The 21091-nt window shown below is 35.8% G+C and overlaps 2 protein-coding genes, 1 non-coding gene and 1 pseudogene across 8 annotated transcripts; 1 reads left to right on the top strand and 3 right to left on the bottom strand.

Annotated features, from left to right (window-relative positions):
• Window positions 1–182: 182 nt before the first annotated feature.
• On the bottom strand, window positions 183–3293 carry PDE320 (pigment defective 320). 4 transcript variants are annotated; one of them, XM_023693116.2, is made up of 6 exons: window positions 3147–3293; window positions 2757–3034; window positions 2400–2652; window positions 1954–2308; window positions 1033–1370; window positions 183–618 (listed from the first exon to the last, which is right to left on the bottom strand). In XM_023693116.2, the coding sequence occupies exons 2-6, from the start codon at window positions 3023–3025 to the stop codon at window positions 418–420; spliced, it is 1416 nt and encodes a 471-aa protein (XP_023548884.2). In that variant the 5' UTR covers window positions 3026–3034; window positions 3147–3293; the 3' UTR covers window positions 183–417. The 4 variants fall into 4 exon arrangements, with proteins under 4 accessions (XP_023548884.2, XP_023548887.2, XP_023548885.2 ...); XM_023693119.2 differs by having other exon boundaries at window positions 2757–3026; window positions 3147–3267; XM_023693117.2 differs by having other exon boundaries at window positions 2757–3053; window positions 3147–3258.
• A 1562-nt stretch (window positions 3294–4855) lies between these two features.
• Window positions 4856–18845, bottom strand: LOC111806943 (HAD-superfamily hydrolase, subfamily IG, 5'-nucleotidase). 3 transcript variants are annotated; one of them, XM_087129178.1, is made up of 17 exons: window positions 18522–18845; window positions 18169–18266; window positions 17398–17514; window positions 17088–17177; window positions 16865–16980; window positions 15834–15933; window positions 14468–14539; window positions 14338–14385; window positions 14181–14258; window positions 13979–14098; window positions 13170–13275; window positions 9005–9168; window positions 6477–6611; window positions 5999–6180; window positions 5449–5511; window positions 5278–5356; window positions 4856–5191 (listed from the first exon to the last, which is right to left on the bottom strand). In XM_087129178.1, the coding sequence occupies exons 1-17, from the start codon at window positions 18772–18774 to the stop codon at window positions 5129–5131; spliced, it is 1884 nt and encodes a 627-aa protein (XP_086985304.1). In that variant the 5' UTR covers window positions 18775–18845; the 3' UTR covers window positions 4856–5128. The 3 variants fall into 3 exon arrangements, with proteins under 3 accessions (XP_086985304.1, XP_023548254.2, XP_086985305.1); XM_023692486.2 differs by having other exon boundaries at window positions 5999–6129; window positions 18522–18843; XM_087129179.1 differs by lacking the exons at window positions 18169–18266; window positions 18522–18845 and adding an exon at window positions 17824–18162.
• On the bottom strand, window positions 9944–10049 carry LOC111807842 (U6 spliceosomal RNA). The gene has a single exon (XR_002816988.2). It is a non-coding gene; the product is annotated as a U6 spliceosomal RNA (small nuclear RNA).
• LOC111807857 (small nucleolar RNA U3) lies at window positions 10033–10234 on the top strand (annotated as a pseudogene).
• Window positions 18846–21091: the final 2246 nt, after the last annotated feature.

Consider the following 21091-nt stretch of genomic DNA (forward strand, 5'->3'; position numbering starts at 1 on the left):
GGGGTAGAAGGATGACGTCGCTAAACACATCTTTTAAGTTGACATCATGTCGAAATGTGAATTAGATTTGAAGTAGATTACTTCAACAAAGTTCAAAAGAATATGTGAACAGAAGGATAACAAATTTTCTAAAATATCATTAAAAGAGCTTCATGAACAAAATTTCTTAAAAAAAGAAAAAGAAAAAGATAAAAAAAGAGCCTGTTTTGCTTGATGTAATGTGTTCATATTGCAATTTCCTCCAACAGTCAACCGAGGATATACTCGGTTATCTGATTAAGACATATACTCTCAAGTTCGTACTCTCAAGTTCGAACTATTACGACTTAAGAGTAAATAAAATAAAGAATAGAAGTGGCAACATTGGTCTAACAGGACAAGAACACGAACACGAAAACGAAAACGAAACATGGGCTTTCAGTTCTCATAGAAACGGAGCTCTACCATAAATTCTCTTTGCTTTGGTGAATACCAAGCGATGGCTTTAGCTGAACCAAGGACGTGCAACGCATATTCCAACGCAAATGTAGGCTCCTCCACTTGTAAACTCCCCCATCCTGCTTTACTCAAATCTATTGCAACTCCTGTATCTGCTCTTAAGCTAACAGGTCCAGCAATCTGCAACCAATGTTTCACGAAAACACGAAAACACGAAAACGTCCCAAACAACAAGTCAGAGATGCATATTACGCGCCATCCCGGATCAGTGGGCTTAACACAAAGATGTAAAGAAGGTTTTTCCATGAGTTTTTGCCACCGAATTCAATCGAAACATTTATCATCGTTTTCCTTTCAAACTTCTCCAAAATCATGGAAAAGTTCAATCAAGTGCGAAGATCCTTTATTATTGATTATGAGTTCGACTCGGGAGACAATTTCATAAATAACTTCCGAAACTCATGAAACCAGAACTTCACAGATCCAAAAAGCAGAAGAGATGAGCATACGAGGAAGTACATGTGCTAGCAAGATTTGTTTTATTTTCTGAAAGATCACAGACTCAGCAGCTGAATGAAGAACGAACATACATACCTGCTGCTGGAAGGAAAATCTCGCATTCGGCAAGGTCGCTTTCACGGATTCGGTTCTTGGGTGCTGGGAATTGGAAAGATCCTCTATCAAGAGCATGGCTCCAGAAAGGAATTTGGAGCCAGAATGGAAATCGAAACGTCCAGAAAAACGGGTAAGATCCAGAAAGTTCCTTTGAAACATCCCATACTGAGCTGAAAAAGAAATGGAAGCAAATACATCTGCAAAAACAGTAGATCTTATTCGAGAAGTCTGCATGTATAGTCCTTTAAACTCCTGAAGACTGCCTTCTGCTGCCGATCCAGCCGAAATGTCTCCGAAGTAGCTAGTAGCAACAGCACCTTTTAAGATCAATAGAGAAATGGTATGCAAAAATTAGTAGAAATTGCACAACAATAATTTGCCAAGGGATTGCTTGCAGTTTCATACAATCTGCTAAACTGCATACTAACAAAAGTATCCTAAACTAAATTCCTTCGTTTCCTTGGTGCAAAAATGAAGAATTTTGAACATGAATTAAGGGTCCAACTATGGTGGTTTCTGAGTTTGTCAAATCCTTGAATTTCAATGGCCAAGTTGGCAATTGCAAGTTAAAATGAGGTCACTTCACAACATTTTGCCCATAATATTATAAAAGTTCCAAGTTATCCTCTATATATTGATGAACTTCAAGAATTCCCTACTCATTAACGTGATTGAAATTGACTAAATATATGGTCTCATCACATTCAAAGTATTGTATATGAACATCAACACCTAAATCAAAGAGATTAACGTCGGAACCTTAAACCATGAGGCTGGTGAGATTTTGTTTATTTGTTTGTTCGATTTCCTAGCCTCGGAGTTGAATTAAGAATTTGATAAAATTTGACACAGAATTAAAACATAGCGAAAAACTTAGGGGATAAATCCATAAATCCATACCAATAATCCCTGACAATGAAACGTGAGGATTTGATAGGAAAATGTCATATGGTTGCACCCTCTTTAACTTCTTGGCATTGCTTCTCCAGATTTCCAAGTTCTTCTTTAAGGCAAACGCAGCCTTGGCTGATAAACCAGGAAGTAAACAGAAAGGAGCCATACAGGTTTGTTCACTTCCAGATTGTGAGGGAGACCCAGCATTGTGGTGCATAGACAAGTGATAACTCAAACCCGAGTCGGTAGCAGCAGAACCTAGATCAATGACTAATGAAGAAGGCACATCCCAATATTTACCAGATTTGTCTACAAAAAGCCCTGGAGAAAGCGCCTCCATTGTTAGATCATGATGTAAGAACTGCAACGGGATGAATAAAAATCTACATCAAACAATGAACAAGCAGCTAACAGAATTAACAAATTCAATTAGAGGCCAGGGATACACATGCCTTGTGGTGGAGTACTGCTTTTGTTCTAAGTATGTCACTGTCACCATATCCATCAAAGCTGATCAACAGGGCATCATCAGGAGTTAACAAGATATCAGAAGAAACACCAAACGCATACAAAGATCGGTCGCGGAGGTGCCTTCCAATGCCTTGCAGCAATGAGGAAATCGACTGACCCATCTCTCCAAAGCCAGATTTCTTAAGAGAGGACACGAATTTCTGCACATTGAACTGACCTAAAAGAGTAGCGGACCTGCAGTGCTTTTAAGCCAGATTTGATGGAGAATCAATACAAATGAGTACATGAACATAGGAAATGAGAAAAATCCAAGAACAAAATAGAGAGGATGGAGTTACCCAGAGTCCGAAAAGGGGATGGAGAAGACGCGCTGGAGAGAGAAGCCATGGGAAGGGGTGTAAGAAGGAACAAAAGGAGCAGCCATGAACTGCTGCATGAAATCGATCTGCTTGGCTCTGGAAAGCCGAACACCTCTGGACAATCCCAAGGGAAGTAGCTGCAAATCAGTAGGAACAGGGGAGGCCGAGCCATCGAGTGTTCTAGGCGTTGAAACATCCAAATCCCAAAAGCTTTGGCCCTCCATAGTCCATCTTAGCTTCTTCATCATCCTGAACACCTTCACAAAGAACACAACCCTAAACCCTAAAACTCAAAATTCAAATTCAAATACAAAGAACACAACCCTAAACCCTAAAACTCAAAATTCAAATTCAAATCCAAATCTTCACCGATTGGAACGCTTATAGGTTCTGATTCTGAAGCAATTCCGCCACACCTTATCCTCCTCCTCTACTCATTTCGGGATTCCAATTCCAAATGACTCGGAACATTGAAATCATATTTTAGGTTAAATAAGACGATTGGGTAAAGTTCCAAATTTTGTCTATTTTATTTTTTAATATTCAAAATTAAGAATTTAGTACTTTTTGAAATTTACGAATTTATAAATTTATGATACTATTAAATAAAGGTCAATTATTTTTAATTTATTCAACCCAAAATTAAAAATTTAGAAATTTATTGAATATTTTTTAAAATTAATTTTACAATTCTTGTTCACCTCTCATCTAAAATATGATTTATTAAGTTAATTTTTAATATATCACCGTCATTTTATTTTTTAATGAATATGATATTAGAAAGGGTATTACTGTCTTTCAACATGAAATTTTCAAAACTTTAAATAAACTTTTGAAAGTATTTTCTATCAGTTTTTTCATTATTATTATTTCCAATATAGATAACTGGGCATGAAACGTGGTATAAATTTTTTTTTTTAAAAAAACAATTTTTGCTCTTAGAACTGTCTTTTAGAGCTTTACGCAATCAATCAGATCATATAGATATCCCCTCAACACAATATAGGTATCGAAAGGATCTCGGAGACCCACCAAAGCACAAAAGGCAGAATCTTTCAGAAAATGGATTCCTGTTCGAAGAGTGCATAACCGCATGGATAAGCCCACACTAACCCGTCAATTTTGGATCCAATTCGGAAAGGAATTGGAATGTAAAAGTTATTAAATTGTATCAATTTTTACCATAAACTTTTAATTTCATTAAATTTAGAACTTACCTAATAGTATTAATTTTCTACTAATTTCTACACGCTAGTTAATTAACTCACATCTAGCAAAAAAAAAAAAAAATCCTCATAGAACACACGTATTAACCATTACAAAACTTTGCCAAAATTAAAAATATTAATGAAAAGATCTTCAAAATATTACTATACTCAAAATACTTTATTTTGTTTAGAGAATACAAAGGGTAAAATGGTCAAACTCATTGTACGGGAAAAGAGTCTAATTCGGAGTAGAATTCATACAACAATCACAATGGATGAAGAGAGGAAGAAGGATGGGATGGAGAGGGAAATAAATGGAGAAATAAGAGAGAAAAATAAAAGAAAAGAAAAATAAAATATTGTTGGATGAAAGTGTCATACGTCGGTTAATTTAGGGAATGGTCGTAGGTTTATAATTAAAGAATACACTCTTAGGAGGCCTTTTGGGGAAGCTCAAAACAAAGCCATGAGAGCTTATGCTCAAAGTGGATAATATCATACCATTGTGGAGAGTCGTGTTCGTCTAACATAATATCAGAGTCATCCCCTAAACTTAACCATGTCAATAGATTGACAAATTCTCAAATGTCGAACAAAGTATTGTGAGCCTCGAAGGCATAGTAAAAAGGTGACTAGAGAAGACTCCAAAAGAGTCGAGCCTCGATTAAGGGGAGGCATACCATACATTGTTCGAGGGGAGGTGTTGGATGAAAGTGTCCCACATCGATTAATTTAGGGGATGGTCATGAGTTTATAATTAAAGAATACACTCTCCATTGGTATGAAGCCTTTTGGGGAAGCCCAAAGCATAACCATGAGAGTTTATGCTCAAAGTAGACAATATCATACCATTGTGGAGAGTCGTGTTCGTCTAACAAATATAACACATGATATGACTTTATTTATTTATCATTTTGAAATTGGTTGAGACAGTTGAGATTTGTCCAGAAAATTCAAGTCTACACCACAGGCAAAATGATGTCCTTCTGCAGTTATAAGAGACTCTAATCCTGAACGCATGATTCACATACCTGAACTAATCAGCACAATATTCTCCGTTATTTTATTGAACCTTCCACCAACTGCAGCACTTTATTTAGAGAAAGGACTCGTAATATAAGCCACCAGTTGTTCACTTGGTCCTTAACTATCAGCAGTAGTTTCATCATGCGAACAGTAGAATGAATATGAATCATGAGCCAATGTCTGCACAAAAAATAAGTCATTCTCAAATACTATGCGAAGAGAAAATACCACACTATTTAAGAGAATTGTTAAGATAAAATATCGACCTGTTCTTGTGAGCGGAAATACGTGAATGGTGTGTAGTGTAAGAAGTTCGAAACCCTCGAAGTGTATATATCCGCATACCTGCAATTGTTTGGAAAGAACACCATTGCCAATATTATTATGACCTAAGATTTTATTCCTGTAAATTGAGAACAGAAGGGGAAATAACATACTTCTCAATCTGTCGCATCAAATGGCTTTTATCCCATAGGCCTGCACGGGAGAGAAAACCCCACCTAGGAAGAACATTAAGAGTAGGTTAAATCTAAGTTCCAAAAAAGCCAACCAGGTAACGTATTGTTCTGCTACCCCGAGTATGGCTAAAACGATCGATTACTGACAGTCGAGATGAGAACAAGAATGCAGCAGCAAGAAGACAAGTGCCAATCCTATGTTATTTTTAGTCGAAACTTGAATACAAGTCATATTGGCACTTTCCATTTCACTCAACCTTCATATTCACATGATGCTGACTTTTTTCCTACTTCATGTTCTCTAGAAAATCTGTATTCATGTTGTAATTAAGGAAATTCACGTTCTTATCTGAAAAAGGGTTTTAATGATCTTCGAGTACGGTTCAACAACTATCCCATTCCCCTTTGACAGATGGAGGGAAAAAAAAAGAAAAAAATCAGCACTACAATAGGAAAACAAATGAACATGGATATTCTTTTCAAAATGATAGTATATCCTTCTTCGCTGTACTTTATTATGGAATCTTACCTTTTGTTGAATAGATCTCCATCTGCTTCTAGCATTGGAGCAATTTTCTGGTCTAGTCTTTGCATGACAATGAGCAGCTTTTGCATGCTCTCAGTGAGCTCCTCATCATCCATGTTAGTCGCTGCAAGGGTCTGGCATACGCAAAATAATCGATCATCATTCATGTTAGTCGCTGCAAGGGTCTGGCATAGCCATGTTCCAACTATCCTCCCCCATTTACTTTCTACATCCTTGACCAAATATTACAAATAATAACAAAGAGATCTGTGTGCCATAGACAAACATCTTCTATTGCGAAGAATGGGTAAATCAAGCACCTCATTGGTCATATTCCAACCACCGCTACTCAAAGCCAAACTAAGGCCAAAAGTATAAAAAGAATCTACCCAAAGTTTTCATAGCAAAGTGATCTCTCCAAAGGAAATACTCCTTATATCTTCATAGGACGGTATAGAAGAACCAAAGAACAAAAGCTTACTTGAGCAGGACGACCTTGACTACGCCTTTGCAAAGCAAGCCGAAGTTGATTGAACAGATCCCCCACAACTTCCTTTTGATTTATAAGCTCAATGAGAGATGCTCGATGACCACGACTACGAATCAAAGCACTATACTGCACAATCAAATATTATAATATAAATATCAGAATTCAACAATAATCTGGCTAGAAAAGCATGAACAGGAAAATCATTGATTGATCCAGATGTGATTTGGACCAAAGCTTTGAACTTCCACTAAAAAGCACTACCCTAAATAACTTAAATAAGAACCCAATTCCGGTTAGAATTTTACTTATTTTTAATGAGTTGTAAATGACACTTATGCCTATTATCTTCCATTTCTTCCTTCATTTTTCAAGACAAGAAAGATGCTAAAGTTTTGGAAGCTCTATTCTTCCGGTTTATTCTCAGTTCAATATTTAAGCTCTGTTCATATTTCTGCATCATTGCAACCAGACTTTATATAAACATTTTGGAAGTTGAATATAAAAGCCCTAAGAAAAGCAGCATACTTACGTAGCCATTATTCTACAAGGGGAAAAACACTTCACAGATAATGGCTTTTACAACAATTTTTGGTTTTAGGGAATGAAGTTTCACAACCATTTTTAGAAACTTCTCGGTAGTTTATTTTGATGATATATGGGTTTATAGCACTAATCTTGAAGAACATGCCACACATTTTTGCGTACCTTAGAACTAATTCTCTATATATTAACTTCTAAAAAATATATTTTTCATGGTATCTAGGCTTATTTTTCAAGAATTTGTTAGTAATGAATTGTTTTTCATGGTATCGAGGTCTATTTTTCAAGGATTTGTTATTAATGGACATGGCAATGAAGTCGATCACTTAAAAACAAAAGTTATTGCCGATTAGCCCACCACTAATAATGTTAAGTCACATGTATATAGATTTAGTTTTCAAGGATTTGTTATTAATGAAGATAGCAACTAAGTAGATCACATAAAAACAAAAACTATTGCTGATTAGCTCACCGCTTATAATGTTAAAAGAAACCTGTTCAACGGTGGCTAGATTCTTTTTCATTGAAGGTTTATAACAAATTTTAACACCATAGCGAGCCCAATAATTGAATGCCCTAGAAAAAGAAGATTTAAATTGGGAAAAGCTTGACAAAAGAGCTTCCAGGTTTAAAATAAATTAGCCACATCACCATTGCTTAGTTCTGAGAAATTATTTTTGGTTGTGATAGATATATTGGGAACATTAATTAGGCATTTAAAGTCGAGATAATAAGTGGTGAAGACGCTACTTTAAAATCAAGTATATAAGGAATAGGACCTAGGGTCTTTCAACTCTCGAGTGGTGTAGTCTTCTACCTTCCAAGGTCAAATGAGAGTCCTCTAGACAAATGTGGTGACAACGCGTCTATGTAAACTGTGGTTTGAAAAAGAAACAAGAGAACTTTTCAAGGGAAGGAGGCTAGTTAAGATGTCTTTTGAGTTCGTTGGAATCCAAGCTTTTACTTGGTTCTCCCTATCAAAATATTTTTGTAATTTATACTTTTTCTGTTATTTATGCCAACCTAGAAGCTTTTCTGCAATCCTCTTGGCTTGGTGAGGATAATCCATCTCCATCTTTTTTGCACTCCTTTGGTAATGCAAGTATTAGTTTCTTATATGTTGAATTTCCTTTTACATTCTTTGTAATATTGATGGTGTATATATTCCTAATTTATATTAGTAATATTCCTTTTCTTATAGGTTGATGGTCTTTCTTCTACATAAGATGACCTTGTATTGTTTTAGATATGTAAGAAGAAATACAATAACATTATTCTTCTTTCCTGACTTCAAGTTGGTATCAAAGCCACAAAATTATCAATCTCCAACGGTCTCTAGAAATTCTAGCCACACTCTAAAACCCCAGCCACCACTACCCATTGTTGGAACCCAAGTGGCCACTCACCTCTAACAAGTCTTTTTGGTAGCAAGCACTAGATCATCATACAGCACTTAAGATATATGAATTAATAAGATACTTGAAGAATTGAAATTGTCTAAACAAACGCCCATATGGGTCTATTGTGATAACAAGGCTGCCGTCGCCATAATTCATAATCCAGGCCTACTTGATAGGACAAAGCATATTAAAGTTGACAAACATTTCATAAAAGAGAAACTTGATGCAAGTGTTATATGCATACCTTATCTTTCGACGATAGATCAAACAATTGATTTGTTAGCTAAAAGTCTTTAAAAAGACAATTTGATAAACTTATCAAATTGAAGGGAATGTTGGATCTCATGTTATATCTTTTCTAATATTGATTGTATATTATGCATATATTCCTTATTAATATTTGTAATGTTCCTTTTTTTACTGGCTGATGATCATTTTTCTCTATAAGAGGATCTTGTATTTGTTTTAGATGCGTAAGAAGAAATACAATATTATTATTATTCTTCCCTAAATTCAAGTTTGCGTAAAGAAGATGGAAAAGAACAGTTTAGAGATTATTTAATAGTTTTCTGCCCATACCTCTTCTTCCAATTCTCGTAGAATTAATGCTGTTCTCCAGCGCAGGTGTACTTTAGATTGGCTTACATCGGTATAAATGTGATCACCTACATACAATATCTCATCGCCATGAATGTTTAAAGAGTTCTCAATCATTTGTGCGCTACCACCAGAGTACAAGCCCCCTGCATACAAAGCTGATCAATTAAACACCGGTATTAAAGCATAAGCAAGAACACACCATAAGACGTTTACATAACCTGGCAATTAAAATTACAATTTTTTTCATTATAGTAGTGAAAAGTTACAAAGTGCAAAACGTCTTTCTTAAGAGTTTGGTAACAATCCCTAAAACAAGAAATAAGCCCGATATCCTAGAAAGTTAAAAAGTTTATAGCATAGAAAGGTCTCCCTTCAATGTTTTGGTGGAGCAAAAATGAACAGTATAGAAAATTATACTCCTTGATGAATTATTAAGGGTTCCATGAGTTTTCTTTTCCCATTTTTCTTGCCTTTGGGTTTTTTGCAAACAGAGTTGGATGATATATCTTCCCTTTCCTCCATGTCTTGCACCCTTATAATAGTCCAAGCCCAGCGCTAGTAGATATTGTCCACTTTGGCCCATTACCTATCGCCGTCAGCCTCACGGTTTTAAAACGCGTCTATTAGGGAGAGGTTTCCACATCCTTATAAGGAATGTTTCGTTCCACTCTCCAACCGATGTGGGATCAATCAACTCTCCTTGGGGCCCCACGTCCTCGCTGGCACACCACTCGGTGTTTGCCTCTGGATACTATTTGTAACAACTCAAGCCCACCGCTAACAGATATTGTTCGCTTTGGCCTGTTACGTATCGTCGTCAGCCTCACAGTCTTAATATGCGTCTCCCAAAGAGAGGTTTCCACACCCTTATAAGTAATGCTTTGTTCCCCTCTCCAACCGATGTGGAATCTAACAATAAAAAATTTGGACCATTTCTCGATTTGTGCGTGTAATCCTTGCGCAGGGAGGCCATACTAATCTTCTCTGTATCGTTTCAATTTTATCAAATGTCCCCGATTTGTTCTATAGGTTCTACAACTGTGTCCTTGAGTTCTAAGGATACAAGAACCATAATTGGGTGGATGAACCACTGCCATGTGGCTAGAGCATGATTAACAGTCCAACGATCCCTCGGATCTGCGGCGATTGATGATCGTTCTCGGCAAGGCTTGTCCTGGCTGGGATGGTCGCATGGCAGTCTGACAGATTAACCAAAATTTTTTATTGTTAGATCTCACATCGGTTGGAGAGGGGAACGATACATTCCTTATACGGGTGTGAAAACATCTCCCTAGCAAACGCGTTTTAAGACCGTGAGGCAAACGACGATACGTAATGGGTCAAAGCAGACAATATCTTTTAGCGGTGGGCTTGGGTTGTTACAAATGGTATCAGAGCCAAACACCAGGCAGTGTGCCAGCGAGGACGTGGGCCCCTAAGGAGGGTAGATCGTGAGATCCCACGTCGGTTGGAGAGTGGAACGAAACATTCCTTATAAGAGTGCGAAACCTCTCCCTAAACTACGCATATTAAAATCGTGAGGCTGACGGCGATACGTAACGGGCTGAAGCAGACAATATTTGCTAGCGGCGGGCTTGGGCTGTTATAAATAGTATCAGAGTTAGACACCGGGTGGTGTGCCAGTGAGGACGTTGGCCCCCAAGGGGGTGGATTGTTAGATTGTACATCGGTTAGAGAGGGGAATAAAGCATTCCTTATAAGGGTGTGGAAATCTCTCCCTAGAAGACGTGTTCTAAAATTGTGAGGATGACGGCGATATGTAACAAGCTAAAGCAAACAATATCTGCCAACGGTGGGCTTGGACTGTTACAAATGATATCAAAGCCAAATACCAGGCAGTGTGCCAGCGTAGTCGCTGGCCCCCAGGGGGGGTGGATTGTTAGATCTCACATCGGTTGGAGATGGGAACGAAGCATTCCTTATAAGGGTGTGGAAATCTCTCCCTAGTAGACATGTTTTAAAATCGTGAAACTAACGGCGATACATAATGGCAAAGCAGATAATATTTGTTAGCAGTTGGCTTGGGATGTTACACCCCTGGTTTGTTCCTCTAGTTTTTCCTTCCCTTGCTTATCCACTTAGCTTAGCGTTTTCCAACATCAATCCTCACAAATTCATTTGTAATTCTTCTACAATTTCTTAGGATTGGGTAATTTTACCATAGGAAGAATGTCGAATTGAAAGTCGAGAGCAACCACATGAAGCTAGTTGGGGTTGGTTCCTTACTCACCCACGTCCAAGTTCTTGGATACAACCAGAGGCAGAGGTTCAAGATTTGCTCTAATACCAAATCTTGGAGAGAAAAAGCCTAATGGCATTAATTAATTCTCAAATCAAAAGTGTATAAGAGGGCAGCCACATGTAGGCTAGGCTTAATGGATAATTGGCTAAAATTACATAGGTTATTTGAATTAACCTAAGGTTACGAATCCCATCTTAAGAAACTAAAACATAGTACAGAAGCACTAAGAGGCAAGACTAGCCCTATTGAAGTTGAAGCATGGTATGACTTGAGTCATTCTCCAAAAGCACTCTAAATTAAAATGTTGTTTTCTGCAGCCTTTTGATGTACCAAAACCAAGAGTTAATGAAGATCAAAAGACAACAAATTCAGCCTCCTCCAAAATACTGCTAGACTCAATCACCTGAGATCCCAAAGATACATTCCAACATCCAAAAACAAAAGAATTAGGCATTAGTGGAACACCCTGTAAAGTAGTTCCATTTTGGAAAAGAAAGAAACCTCTATAAACCTCCACAGCCTAGAAATTTTATCGAATGGTATCTCAAACAATCAAGTATCTTGCTTTCTGAACGAAAATCAAAAGATTCAAACCATATATGCTAAACACCCTACAACACCAAAGGAGAAGAATGAAGGCCAAATTTCCAACTCCCTTTTGGTAGAAAAGTACCATTGTTTCATTTCATACCCCCATTATTCAAGCCATCTTCAACTAAAGATTAAGAAACTAAGATCCAGCTAATTCCATGCTTCAACTTTTCCAACATCATTGCCCTTCTGGAGAAAATTTCACACACCTTTCTCAATTTGAATATTAAAACTAAGAAGCGTTCCAGAGGTCAGAGTTGGCAAGAAAACCATCTTTAAATGAAACCAAAAAATCAATCCAAGAATCCATATATAAAAGCTGATCAATCCCAATTCAAGGCAATACCGAGAAGAATGTCATTGAAGCATAAAAACCCAAACCTTATTGAGCCTTGAGATCCATATCTCTCGTTTGGAACGATTTCTAAAAGAGTGAAGGTTTTCTTGAGGATTTCTCATTTGACAGGATGAATACTTGTACAGAATTCAAAGAATACATAGCTTTCCCCAAGTTTGGTGTGTCCTTTGCAAAGGTAGTGAGGAGACATTGATGCATCTTTTGTTTTTCTGTCTATTTGCGACTGGTTGTTGGGCAAGATAGGTTAGTTTATTTAGCCTCCGGTGATGCTGGCATGGCAAAGCTTTGGATGCACTCCTCCAACTCATCAGTGGAACTTCTTTTTAAGGATCAAGCCAAGATCTTTTGGTCCAATTAATTCATTAACCTAACCAAAAACTTAAGCTTATGGGTTGCAAAAATTTATTACATCAATAATTTAACACTCTCCCTAACTTGTGTACTAAAAAATTTAAGGTCCAACAAGTGAAAATCAATATTAATCGAGGAGTAAATGACATTATAGGAATTTGAACACAGGACCTCCTACTCTAATACCATGTTAAATCATTAATCAACCCAAAATTTTAAGTCGTTGGATTACAGTAAATTCAATTATACCAATACTTTAACAAGTCCAAAAGGTTATGGCGACTCCTTTGGAGGCTTCGGTTCCAGAGAAATTCTAGAGTATGGGTTTGGTTATTTTATTTGCTTCTACATAGTCTACTTCTACTTTGTTTTGTAATTATAGCCCTAGTCAAATTTTCATCCGTTGGCCTCTGTTTTTTGTAACTCTTTTGAAATGTCGGTGGGGATATCTTATCTCCCCTTCTTTTGTCAATCCCTTTTGATGATGGACGTACAGTTTTTTATAAAATCAAAATTAAAATCGTAAATATTAAAAAAACTGGAAAAAAGGTGTAGGATAGGGACTAAAGCACATTAATTACCTGCAACAGCCTTGAAGCATGGGCGCATGAGACCCTCACCAGTCACCACCTCGTACAATGGATGAGACGTTTGGAAAAATTCTGGCTTTCTTGCCGAGACTATTACCTATAAGTAAATCGTCAGCTTTTTTTTTCCTTTAACAAAAAGGAAACAAAAAAAATCATTCCTAAAATGAAGAATTACAACAGGAGTTATGAGTATCCTTCATTGGAAGAACACAACTAGTCCAACAAAAACCAAAATTCATAATAACAACTCAAAATCCATTTTGAAAACCATACAAGATTTCTTCCTAGACCTAATTTTTCTGTACAAGAAATAAATTTTTCGTTTAGATATGAAAAAAGAAATCAGTTCCAGGGTACTAATTCTCAAAGGGAGTGAAAAGAAGAAGCAACACAATCAATAAAGTGAAATTACTCAAGAATTACAAAAGCCAAAATAAAGAAGTGAAGAACAAAGTGCCGAAAAAGAAACAAAATTATCCAAGAAGTAGAACTACAAGGACCCAAGAGCCACTAAAGCTATCCATCGAACCACAAAAACAGCACCTAACCCACAATCCAGAGGGCAAAACTCCCATATAGAGAACCAGGAAGATTCTAGAAATAGAGACTACTCCAACAACCTGTACATAATTACAGCCAAATACCAAGGAAGACAGTGCATAAGAGCTTGATAAGGAAAACAAGTGCACGGCAATACTTTAGAGAAGCAAGAATGGGGGATCACCCTCATGTCTTAAACAAACTATCAAGAGCACCAAAAAATATCAAAATACGAACAAATGAACTAAAACTCAACTTACAATATCAAATAGATCTCGCCATCCCATATCATTTGGAAGAAATCTATTAAAAGAATGCTGCATCATTTTATCCGTGTAATGATAATCTGAGTTGGTAATAAGCAAAAGCTTTTTTCCAGCCTGTTGCATAACATTTTCTCAAGCAATGAATACAAAATCATGACAGCAAATGTAATAACCAATTATCACTTAAGGGTTATACCTCTTTTTGATCCAGTAGAGTCAATGGTAGTACAGGGTCAGGCTCGACAAATAATTCAGGATTAGACATTATCTCACTCTGTGAATTTCATGAATCAGTATATGGTAATGAAATGTAACCAGCAACAATTAAAACATTTGGTTCAACGAGTATCTACCTTAAGCTGACCCTCGACGTGTGCCCTGAATAGTGCTTTCCCAACAGCCTGTGACCCAAGATTAAACTTAAAATCTGCACGAACTAATAACATTGAGTTTTGTGAAAGATGTAGTGTAGATGCATTATACCTTGTAAAGTCCTTTATAATCAAGTGGACCAACTGCTGCTTCTATGGCTCCATCGTCCAATCTGTCTACCATCTGAGAGAACTCACATCACTTAATGAAGAGAAATACATTTAATATACAAATGGAGCAACAACTTGATATTAAGCCTGCATCTGGACATAAAAAAAGAACTTCATTGAACAAAACCATGTATAAGAAGACAAACATCCAAAGGAGACCACAGAATAATAAATACTCTCCAATTAGCATTTATTAAAAAGGGAAATAAATTTCTAAAACAATAAGAAAAAAGAAAAAACAGAGAAAGTTAAAGAACTACTTCTAGCACCTGTAGTTTTTTTTAGTAGGAAACATTACCTAGGCAGGAGAGCCTGCCGTGTCCCAGTGATAGGTAATTCCAACTTAAGAGAATGGTAGCAAATCAGAGTTTTAGAGGAGAAAACTTTGCTCTTACTGTATTATTTTGTAGGGATTAAAGATTACATTCATAATTAAGTTGTGGAGGGCAAGGCCACACATGGGGTAGGAAGTATTTATAGGCATATTACTCTTCCAATCCAGTTACTTATTGGCTAGGAAGTATATTATAGGCATATTACTCTTCCAATCCAGTTACTTATTGGCTAGGAAGTATATTATAGGCATATTACTCTTCCAATCCAGTTACTTATTGGCTAGGAAGTATTTATAGGCATATTACTCTTCCAATCCAGTTACTTATTGCTAGGAAGTATTTATAGGCATATTACTCTTCCAATCCAGTTACTAAAGAAGGGATGTGAAACAACTAGAGAGTTCGTTATGCATAGGATAAGGAGGATGGGTACGGGTAGTTATGGGGGTGGAAGAAGTATATAAGATACAGCAAGAGTTGGAAGAGAGGTGGTTATCATTTTGTGATTAACTTTTCTCTCTATTAACCAGTACTAAATAACTTTCAACTGCTTATCAAGATAGTTCTTGGAAAGATGCTTAGAATTTGGGCCATCAATTCAAATTTATTATATATTAATCCTTTATTTTTATCACCAAAGTTTGGAGTTCTCTTTGGTAAATGTTGCGAGTGTTGTACTTCCCCTTTGATTAGGCCCTTTCTTTTTGTGGGCCTACCTTTGCTTTGGACGTAGTTGAACTAGAGAGCACTTATATAATATTGTTGTTGCATAAGGCTGGCAGTTCTACTCTTCATCTGTACAAATTTATTGTCTACACAAAACCATGATTTATAGATTTCACCCTCGGCAATGCAAAAGAAATCTTAATCCTTTAGGAACCCTAAGTAAAGCAACTGAATTGTAACAAAGAGCAAGAAGTTAAATCTCTAACAAGAGCAATGTTAAATAATAGAGTGAATCATAATACCCACCTGCATATAAGCAACAGCCTCTGATACAGAAAATAGTGTATTGAGGAACTCCCATCGATTCTCCTTACGCAGATCCACCAATTCCCTCCCATAAATCTCACTATGCACAGACCATTAGTATCAATAGAAAACTTACCTATCGCTTTTTTTTTGCAATGTGTAATATAGTCTATATTAACAAAAACATAGCAAGGCTAGTCTACCAAACTCAATCCTATGGGATAATGTGAGCATACAGTAGGAGAAGCACGAACAAAATATTAATATAATGAGACATGCACACAGTAACACACGTTCTTTAAGGGGTGGTCTTAGTGGGAAGGGCTTGGTGTGTTTAGAAGAGACATCCCCCAAAGCCTTGGTTACCAAGCACCAGGTGGAAAACTTAATGGGTTTAAAACTTTTGTTCTCTCTTAGAGTGGTAGGTCATGAGTATAATACAAGGAGTGCGGCCATTAACACCCTGTATAGAAGAAAAATGCACATAGTAATGCATGGGTTCTGGAAAGGAAGAATATGCATTTTGATATAAGCAAGTCAGGTTTTCCACAATATATATTGAGCCATTATTCTATATTGTAACATAGTTATCATTCCCGAGCCAAGATTTTCGTTTTAAACTATTGACATTTGCATGTAAAATACAATATGGGGAGACACCAATTATAAGTTGGTGGATCAAATTACCTATTTCTAAAAAAATGCAACATCAGAGAACAAAGACTTCCAATAAAACCTTAATACAAATAGAAATTTTTAAACTGCCGAAAAGCTGTACAATTCAAAGTATTTCTTGAAGTCAATCATAAGATCCAGGAAATTATATAATTGCGATGATATGAAGTACACACTGGAATACATGCGTAAATGTATTTTATATTATCTGAGAGGCAAAAGATGTAGTTTAAGCATGCAAAAAGGTAAAGCTAGCATCTTATTACAATTTAAAGGACTGAATGCATGCCTTTCATCAAACTAATAGTTATCTTGCACAATAGGAGTTCAGAACAAAGTTATACTTAAACATATACCTTACATCTCGAGTAGACAGCATGTTTGTTCCATGCATTGCTCTTTTTATATAACCAAAACGATCAGCCTTCACCAAGTTACCTCTCTCTTTGTCTATGACAAGGCCTCTAATAACCTATTAAATATCAAAGTGGCAGATGCAGAAACAATGGAAACACAAGATATAAGGATCAGAAACAAAGTCCACCACAACAGTTCTTAAGCTAGCTCAAAAAGTATTACCAAGTCTGGGTCAAAAGCAAGTCCATCAACAGGGAAACCCATGTTCCTTAAGTTTTCCATACAGTAGTCGTACGCTCTTCCCTCCCAAGCCTGAAGGAGTACAAGTTATTTTTCCAAAAATAATTAAAGGATGGACGGTCATTAATGTGAAAGGCAAGGGGCGGCTAATGAAAGAGTTAAGTTAGTATGCAATATTTCAGGGTCTTGATGTCATTGACCATTCTTCTTATAGGAAAGAGATCACTAGCTATAAAATTTCCCTAATCCTTTTCCCATGCTTACGGGGGGCAAAAATATTAGAGACAATTACCATGACATTATAATGCATCAATGTGTAGTCCATGTCATATCCAATGACACTGATCGATCGAAGATTCAATGTTCGGCTACAAAATATACCCTGTGGTGAATTTCTTGATGAAGGACTCTGCAAAAACATTTATGAGTGGAGAAAATAAGGCGTTGATGTTTGTCTAGCAATTTTTTTAAATTACAATAAAGAAAGATGAAGGGAAGGACAAAATAAACCATTTGGAAATAAAGAATAAAAAAAACATAAAGTTCATTAATATTCTTAAAACATAGTACAATAGCCTATGTAAAGGTTAACATTCTCGAGGAACCAGTCATTTTTTCCCTGCATACCACGAATTATAGAACCCATGCAAGCAAAAAATTGAAGATTGATAGCGCTATGCATTGATTAAAGATGAAAAATCCAATATTTCGTGCCTACCAAAACCATGCCTCGGACTTTTTGAAGGAAGCGGCTGAATGAACTGTCTTTTCCTTATATGAATTAGGATAAACCAGCACAAAAATAAAGCATTTAAGGAATTAGCGATGAATGATCAACAATCTCCAAAAAGGGAACGAAGCACGGGACCTAGTATTGAACATATAAAGCATTAAAAACTTATGATTATCATGCTTCAATCAGGTTGTTCTATTCCGCCCTTCTAGCCGAGCACATACAGTGGAGCAGTAGAGAGTCAAGTTAAATTCAATCCTCAAAGGCCAGCATACTGAAACTTCAGAAATGCAGAAAAGCATGATGGAACTATGTTGCTTCACCACTGACCAGGATTCCCAAATCACTAAGGAGATCCTCGGCTTCCTGTGCCTCTAATCTCGCAACTTCCTCAATTGGACCTTCCAACGTTTCTTCACCATCTGCGCCTACAAGAGAAAGGAAAACGCCACTTACACAAAAATAACCACACTGAACCTCACAGAATTTGTTACCAATGGATGATACATGAACTGATTGTAAGTACATAATGTAAGATACTGAAATTAAGTTCTTCAAATTCTTGTTAACTATCGGTCTAATCAACGGCGCAATACAAGAAACAAGTAGACTACACAATCAGTTTGAAGAAACACAAACTAATAAGACAAAAAATGACATTTCAATTGATCAAAGAAAATTACCAAAAGCCTCAAGATGCTCGAGTTTGAGATTCATATCTCCTTTAGTGCTCTGTCCGAGATAATCAACTCCAGACTTGGCCGACGACGTCACAGAAAATACATCACCTCCAACACCGACTGATTTGGAGTCCATGGCGCACAAACACAGCGTCATCTTCCGAGCTGTGAGTGAAGTCAGTTGCGGTTTGCTTGTACAACCAAGTAACGCAACTCTTGTGAGCACAGGGTTCCCCAGATAAGCGGCCGCTGCCATTGTTGAAGGATTTCAGCGTCCTGCAGAAAACAAGACTTTCCTTTCCGTTCCTTTCTTTCTTTAGTTTGGGCATGAAGAGATGAAGAAGATAAAACACGTGCCGATATTGGATTGCTTGAAGACATTTTTTTCTTTTTTTAATTTAATAAATTTTTATTAAATTATAAACCCATTCCAAAAATATTTAATTAGGTTTGTTCCGAATGTTCGACTATTTATTTAAATTTTTATTTTTACTAATTAAACAAAATCCTCAAACTCAGGTCACCTAGCTCGAAAACAAAACGCTGAGAGAAATTTCTTGATTGTCGAGCTAAACGAGTAACGAGCATATCGAGCAAAAGATCTTGATAGTTAGATAGAAATTTTGTCGGAGGGCCGTGGTAGGGATGCACTGAGTGATGAAAGCAAAGAAATAACCGAGCTAGGGAACGCTCGAGATTTACTAAAGATTTCCTTAATTAAAAGCTTTAAATTGAATGTTTATGATAAATCAATACCGTTTAAAAGGACGGTTTTCCATTTAAATTATGGATTTTCGAACCGAGAGAGATCGAAAATTCTCGCTATTTCAACCACTTTCAACTCATTTTCTCTCTATTTTCCTTCGTTTTCTCCGATTTTTATTAAATTATGAATCCAATCTTAAGATATTAAATTAGGTTTGTTCGGAATGTTCGACTATTTATTTAAATTTTTATTTTTACTAACTAAACAAAATCCTCAAACTCAAGTCATCGAGCTTAGAAACGAAACACTGAGGAAAATTCTCTTCTTGTTGAGCTGAACGAGTAATGAGCATATCGAACAAAAGATCTCGATAATTAGCAGAAATTTTGTCGAGAGCAGTAGTGGGAATGCACCGAGTGACGAAAGCAAAGAAATAATCGAGCTAGGAAACGCTCGGGATTTACTAAAGACCTCCTTAATTAAAAGCTTAAAATTGAATAATGCAGTTTAAAAGTACGGTATTCCATTTAAATTCTGAATTTTCGAACCGGGAGATCAAGAATTCTCGCTATTTCAACAATTTTCATCTCATTTTCTCTCTATTTTCCTTGATTTTCTTTTCCTCCATTTTCTCCGATTTTTATTAAATTATGAATCCAATCTTATAATATTAAATTAGGTCAATTCAGAATGTTCGACTATTTATTTAAATTTTCGTTCTTACTAACTAAATAAAATTTTTAAACTCAAGTCACTTGCTTGGAAACGAAACGTTGAGGAAAACTTTCTTGCTTGTCGAGCTAAACAAGTAACGAAGGTATCGAGCAAAAGATCTCGATAGTTAGACAGAAATTTTATCGAGGACAATAGTAGAGATGTACTGAGTGACCGAAAGCAAAAAAAAACAATTGAGTTAGGAAACGCTCGAGATTTATTAAAAACCTTCTTAATTAAAAGCTTGAAATTAAAATTTTAAGATAATAAATACAGCTTAAAAGGACGGGTTTCCATTCAAATTCTGAATTTTTGAACCGAGAGAGCTCGAAAATTCTCGCTATTTCAACCATTTTCATCTTATTTCTTCCTATTTTCCTTTATTTTATTTTCCCTTTTTCTCCATATATATATATATATATATATATATATATATATATATATTTGTCATTTTTTAAAAATTAGAAAAGTTATAATACACATGTGTCTCATTTCCTTTTTGTATTTTATTTATCTTTTTCAGTTACTTTTTATTTTTTCTGTTTCAAAAAAAAAAAAATTCCCTTGTATTTCTCAATTTTTAATTTTAATTTTAAATTTTATTTTATTTTAAGCTATTTCCATAAAAAATTCCCAAAATAAAATAATAAATATATCGTATACATACGTCCAAATGTTAGAACCAAGTGTTACGAGTAAATACTCGAGAGAAACTTAGTAGGATTCCTCGACCAAGCAATACTTGTCAAAGAAAATTGGTTGATTCTTCGAGATTTTAATAGTCTGTAATACTTCATGCGTAGGGTACGAACCGAGATTCAAAATTTTGAGTCAGGACCAGGTAATCCTACCATTTCCCTATATCCCTTGCGACATGGTCACGTTACTTAATTCTCACTTCTAAGAGTAAAAACTATTCTCATAGACAAAAGCGGGTTCTTTCAACATGCTTTCGATAACTCGATAATATATATATATATATATATATATATATATATATATATATATATATATATATATATTTTGACAAATTTGAAGGCCAAAGTACATATATTTTAATATTTTTTTTAATACTTTTTTATAATATATTTTAATACAAGAATCTAATAAAATTAAAAAGCTAAAATAGTTATTTTTTAAATAATTATAGAAT

Source organism: Cucurbita pepo, chromosome 12 (assembly GCF_057944985.1).
Source record: "Cucurbita pepo subsp. pepo isolate OVF chromosome 12, ASM5794498v1, whole genome shotgun sequence".
Lineage (NCBI taxonomy): Eukaryota > Viridiplantae > Streptophyta > Magnoliopsida > Cucurbitales > Cucurbitaceae > Cucurbita > Cucurbita pepo.

Bases quoted from the DNA above. Each gene is read 5' to 3' on its own strand.
- PDE320 (XM_023693116.2), bottom strand. From the start codon at position 3,025: ATGATGAAGAAGCTAAGATGGACTATGGAGGGCCAAAGCTTTTGGGAT. The intron at 2,653-2,756 runs GTAACTCCATCC...AAAGCACTGCAG, and splicing joins ATCCCCTTTTCGGACTCTGG to GTCCGCTACTCTTTTAGGTC. The intron at 1,371-1,953 runs GTATGGATTTAT...TGATCTTAAAAG, and splicing joins TTCATTGTCAGGGATTATTG to GTGCTGTTGCTACTAGCTAC.
- LOC111806943 (XM_087129178.1), bottom strand. From the start codon at position 18,774: ATGGCAGCGGCCGCTTATCTGGGGAACCCTGTGCTCACAAGAGTTGCG. The intron at 15,934-16,864 runs GTATATGTTTAA...GTCTGTGCATAG, and splicing joins CTGTCTACTCGAGATGTAAG to TGAGATTTATGGGAGGGAAT. The intron at 5,512-5,998 runs GTAAGATTCCAT...TGTTCTTCCTAG, and splicing joins GGAGATCTATTCAACAAAAG to GTGGGGTTTTCTCTCCCGTG.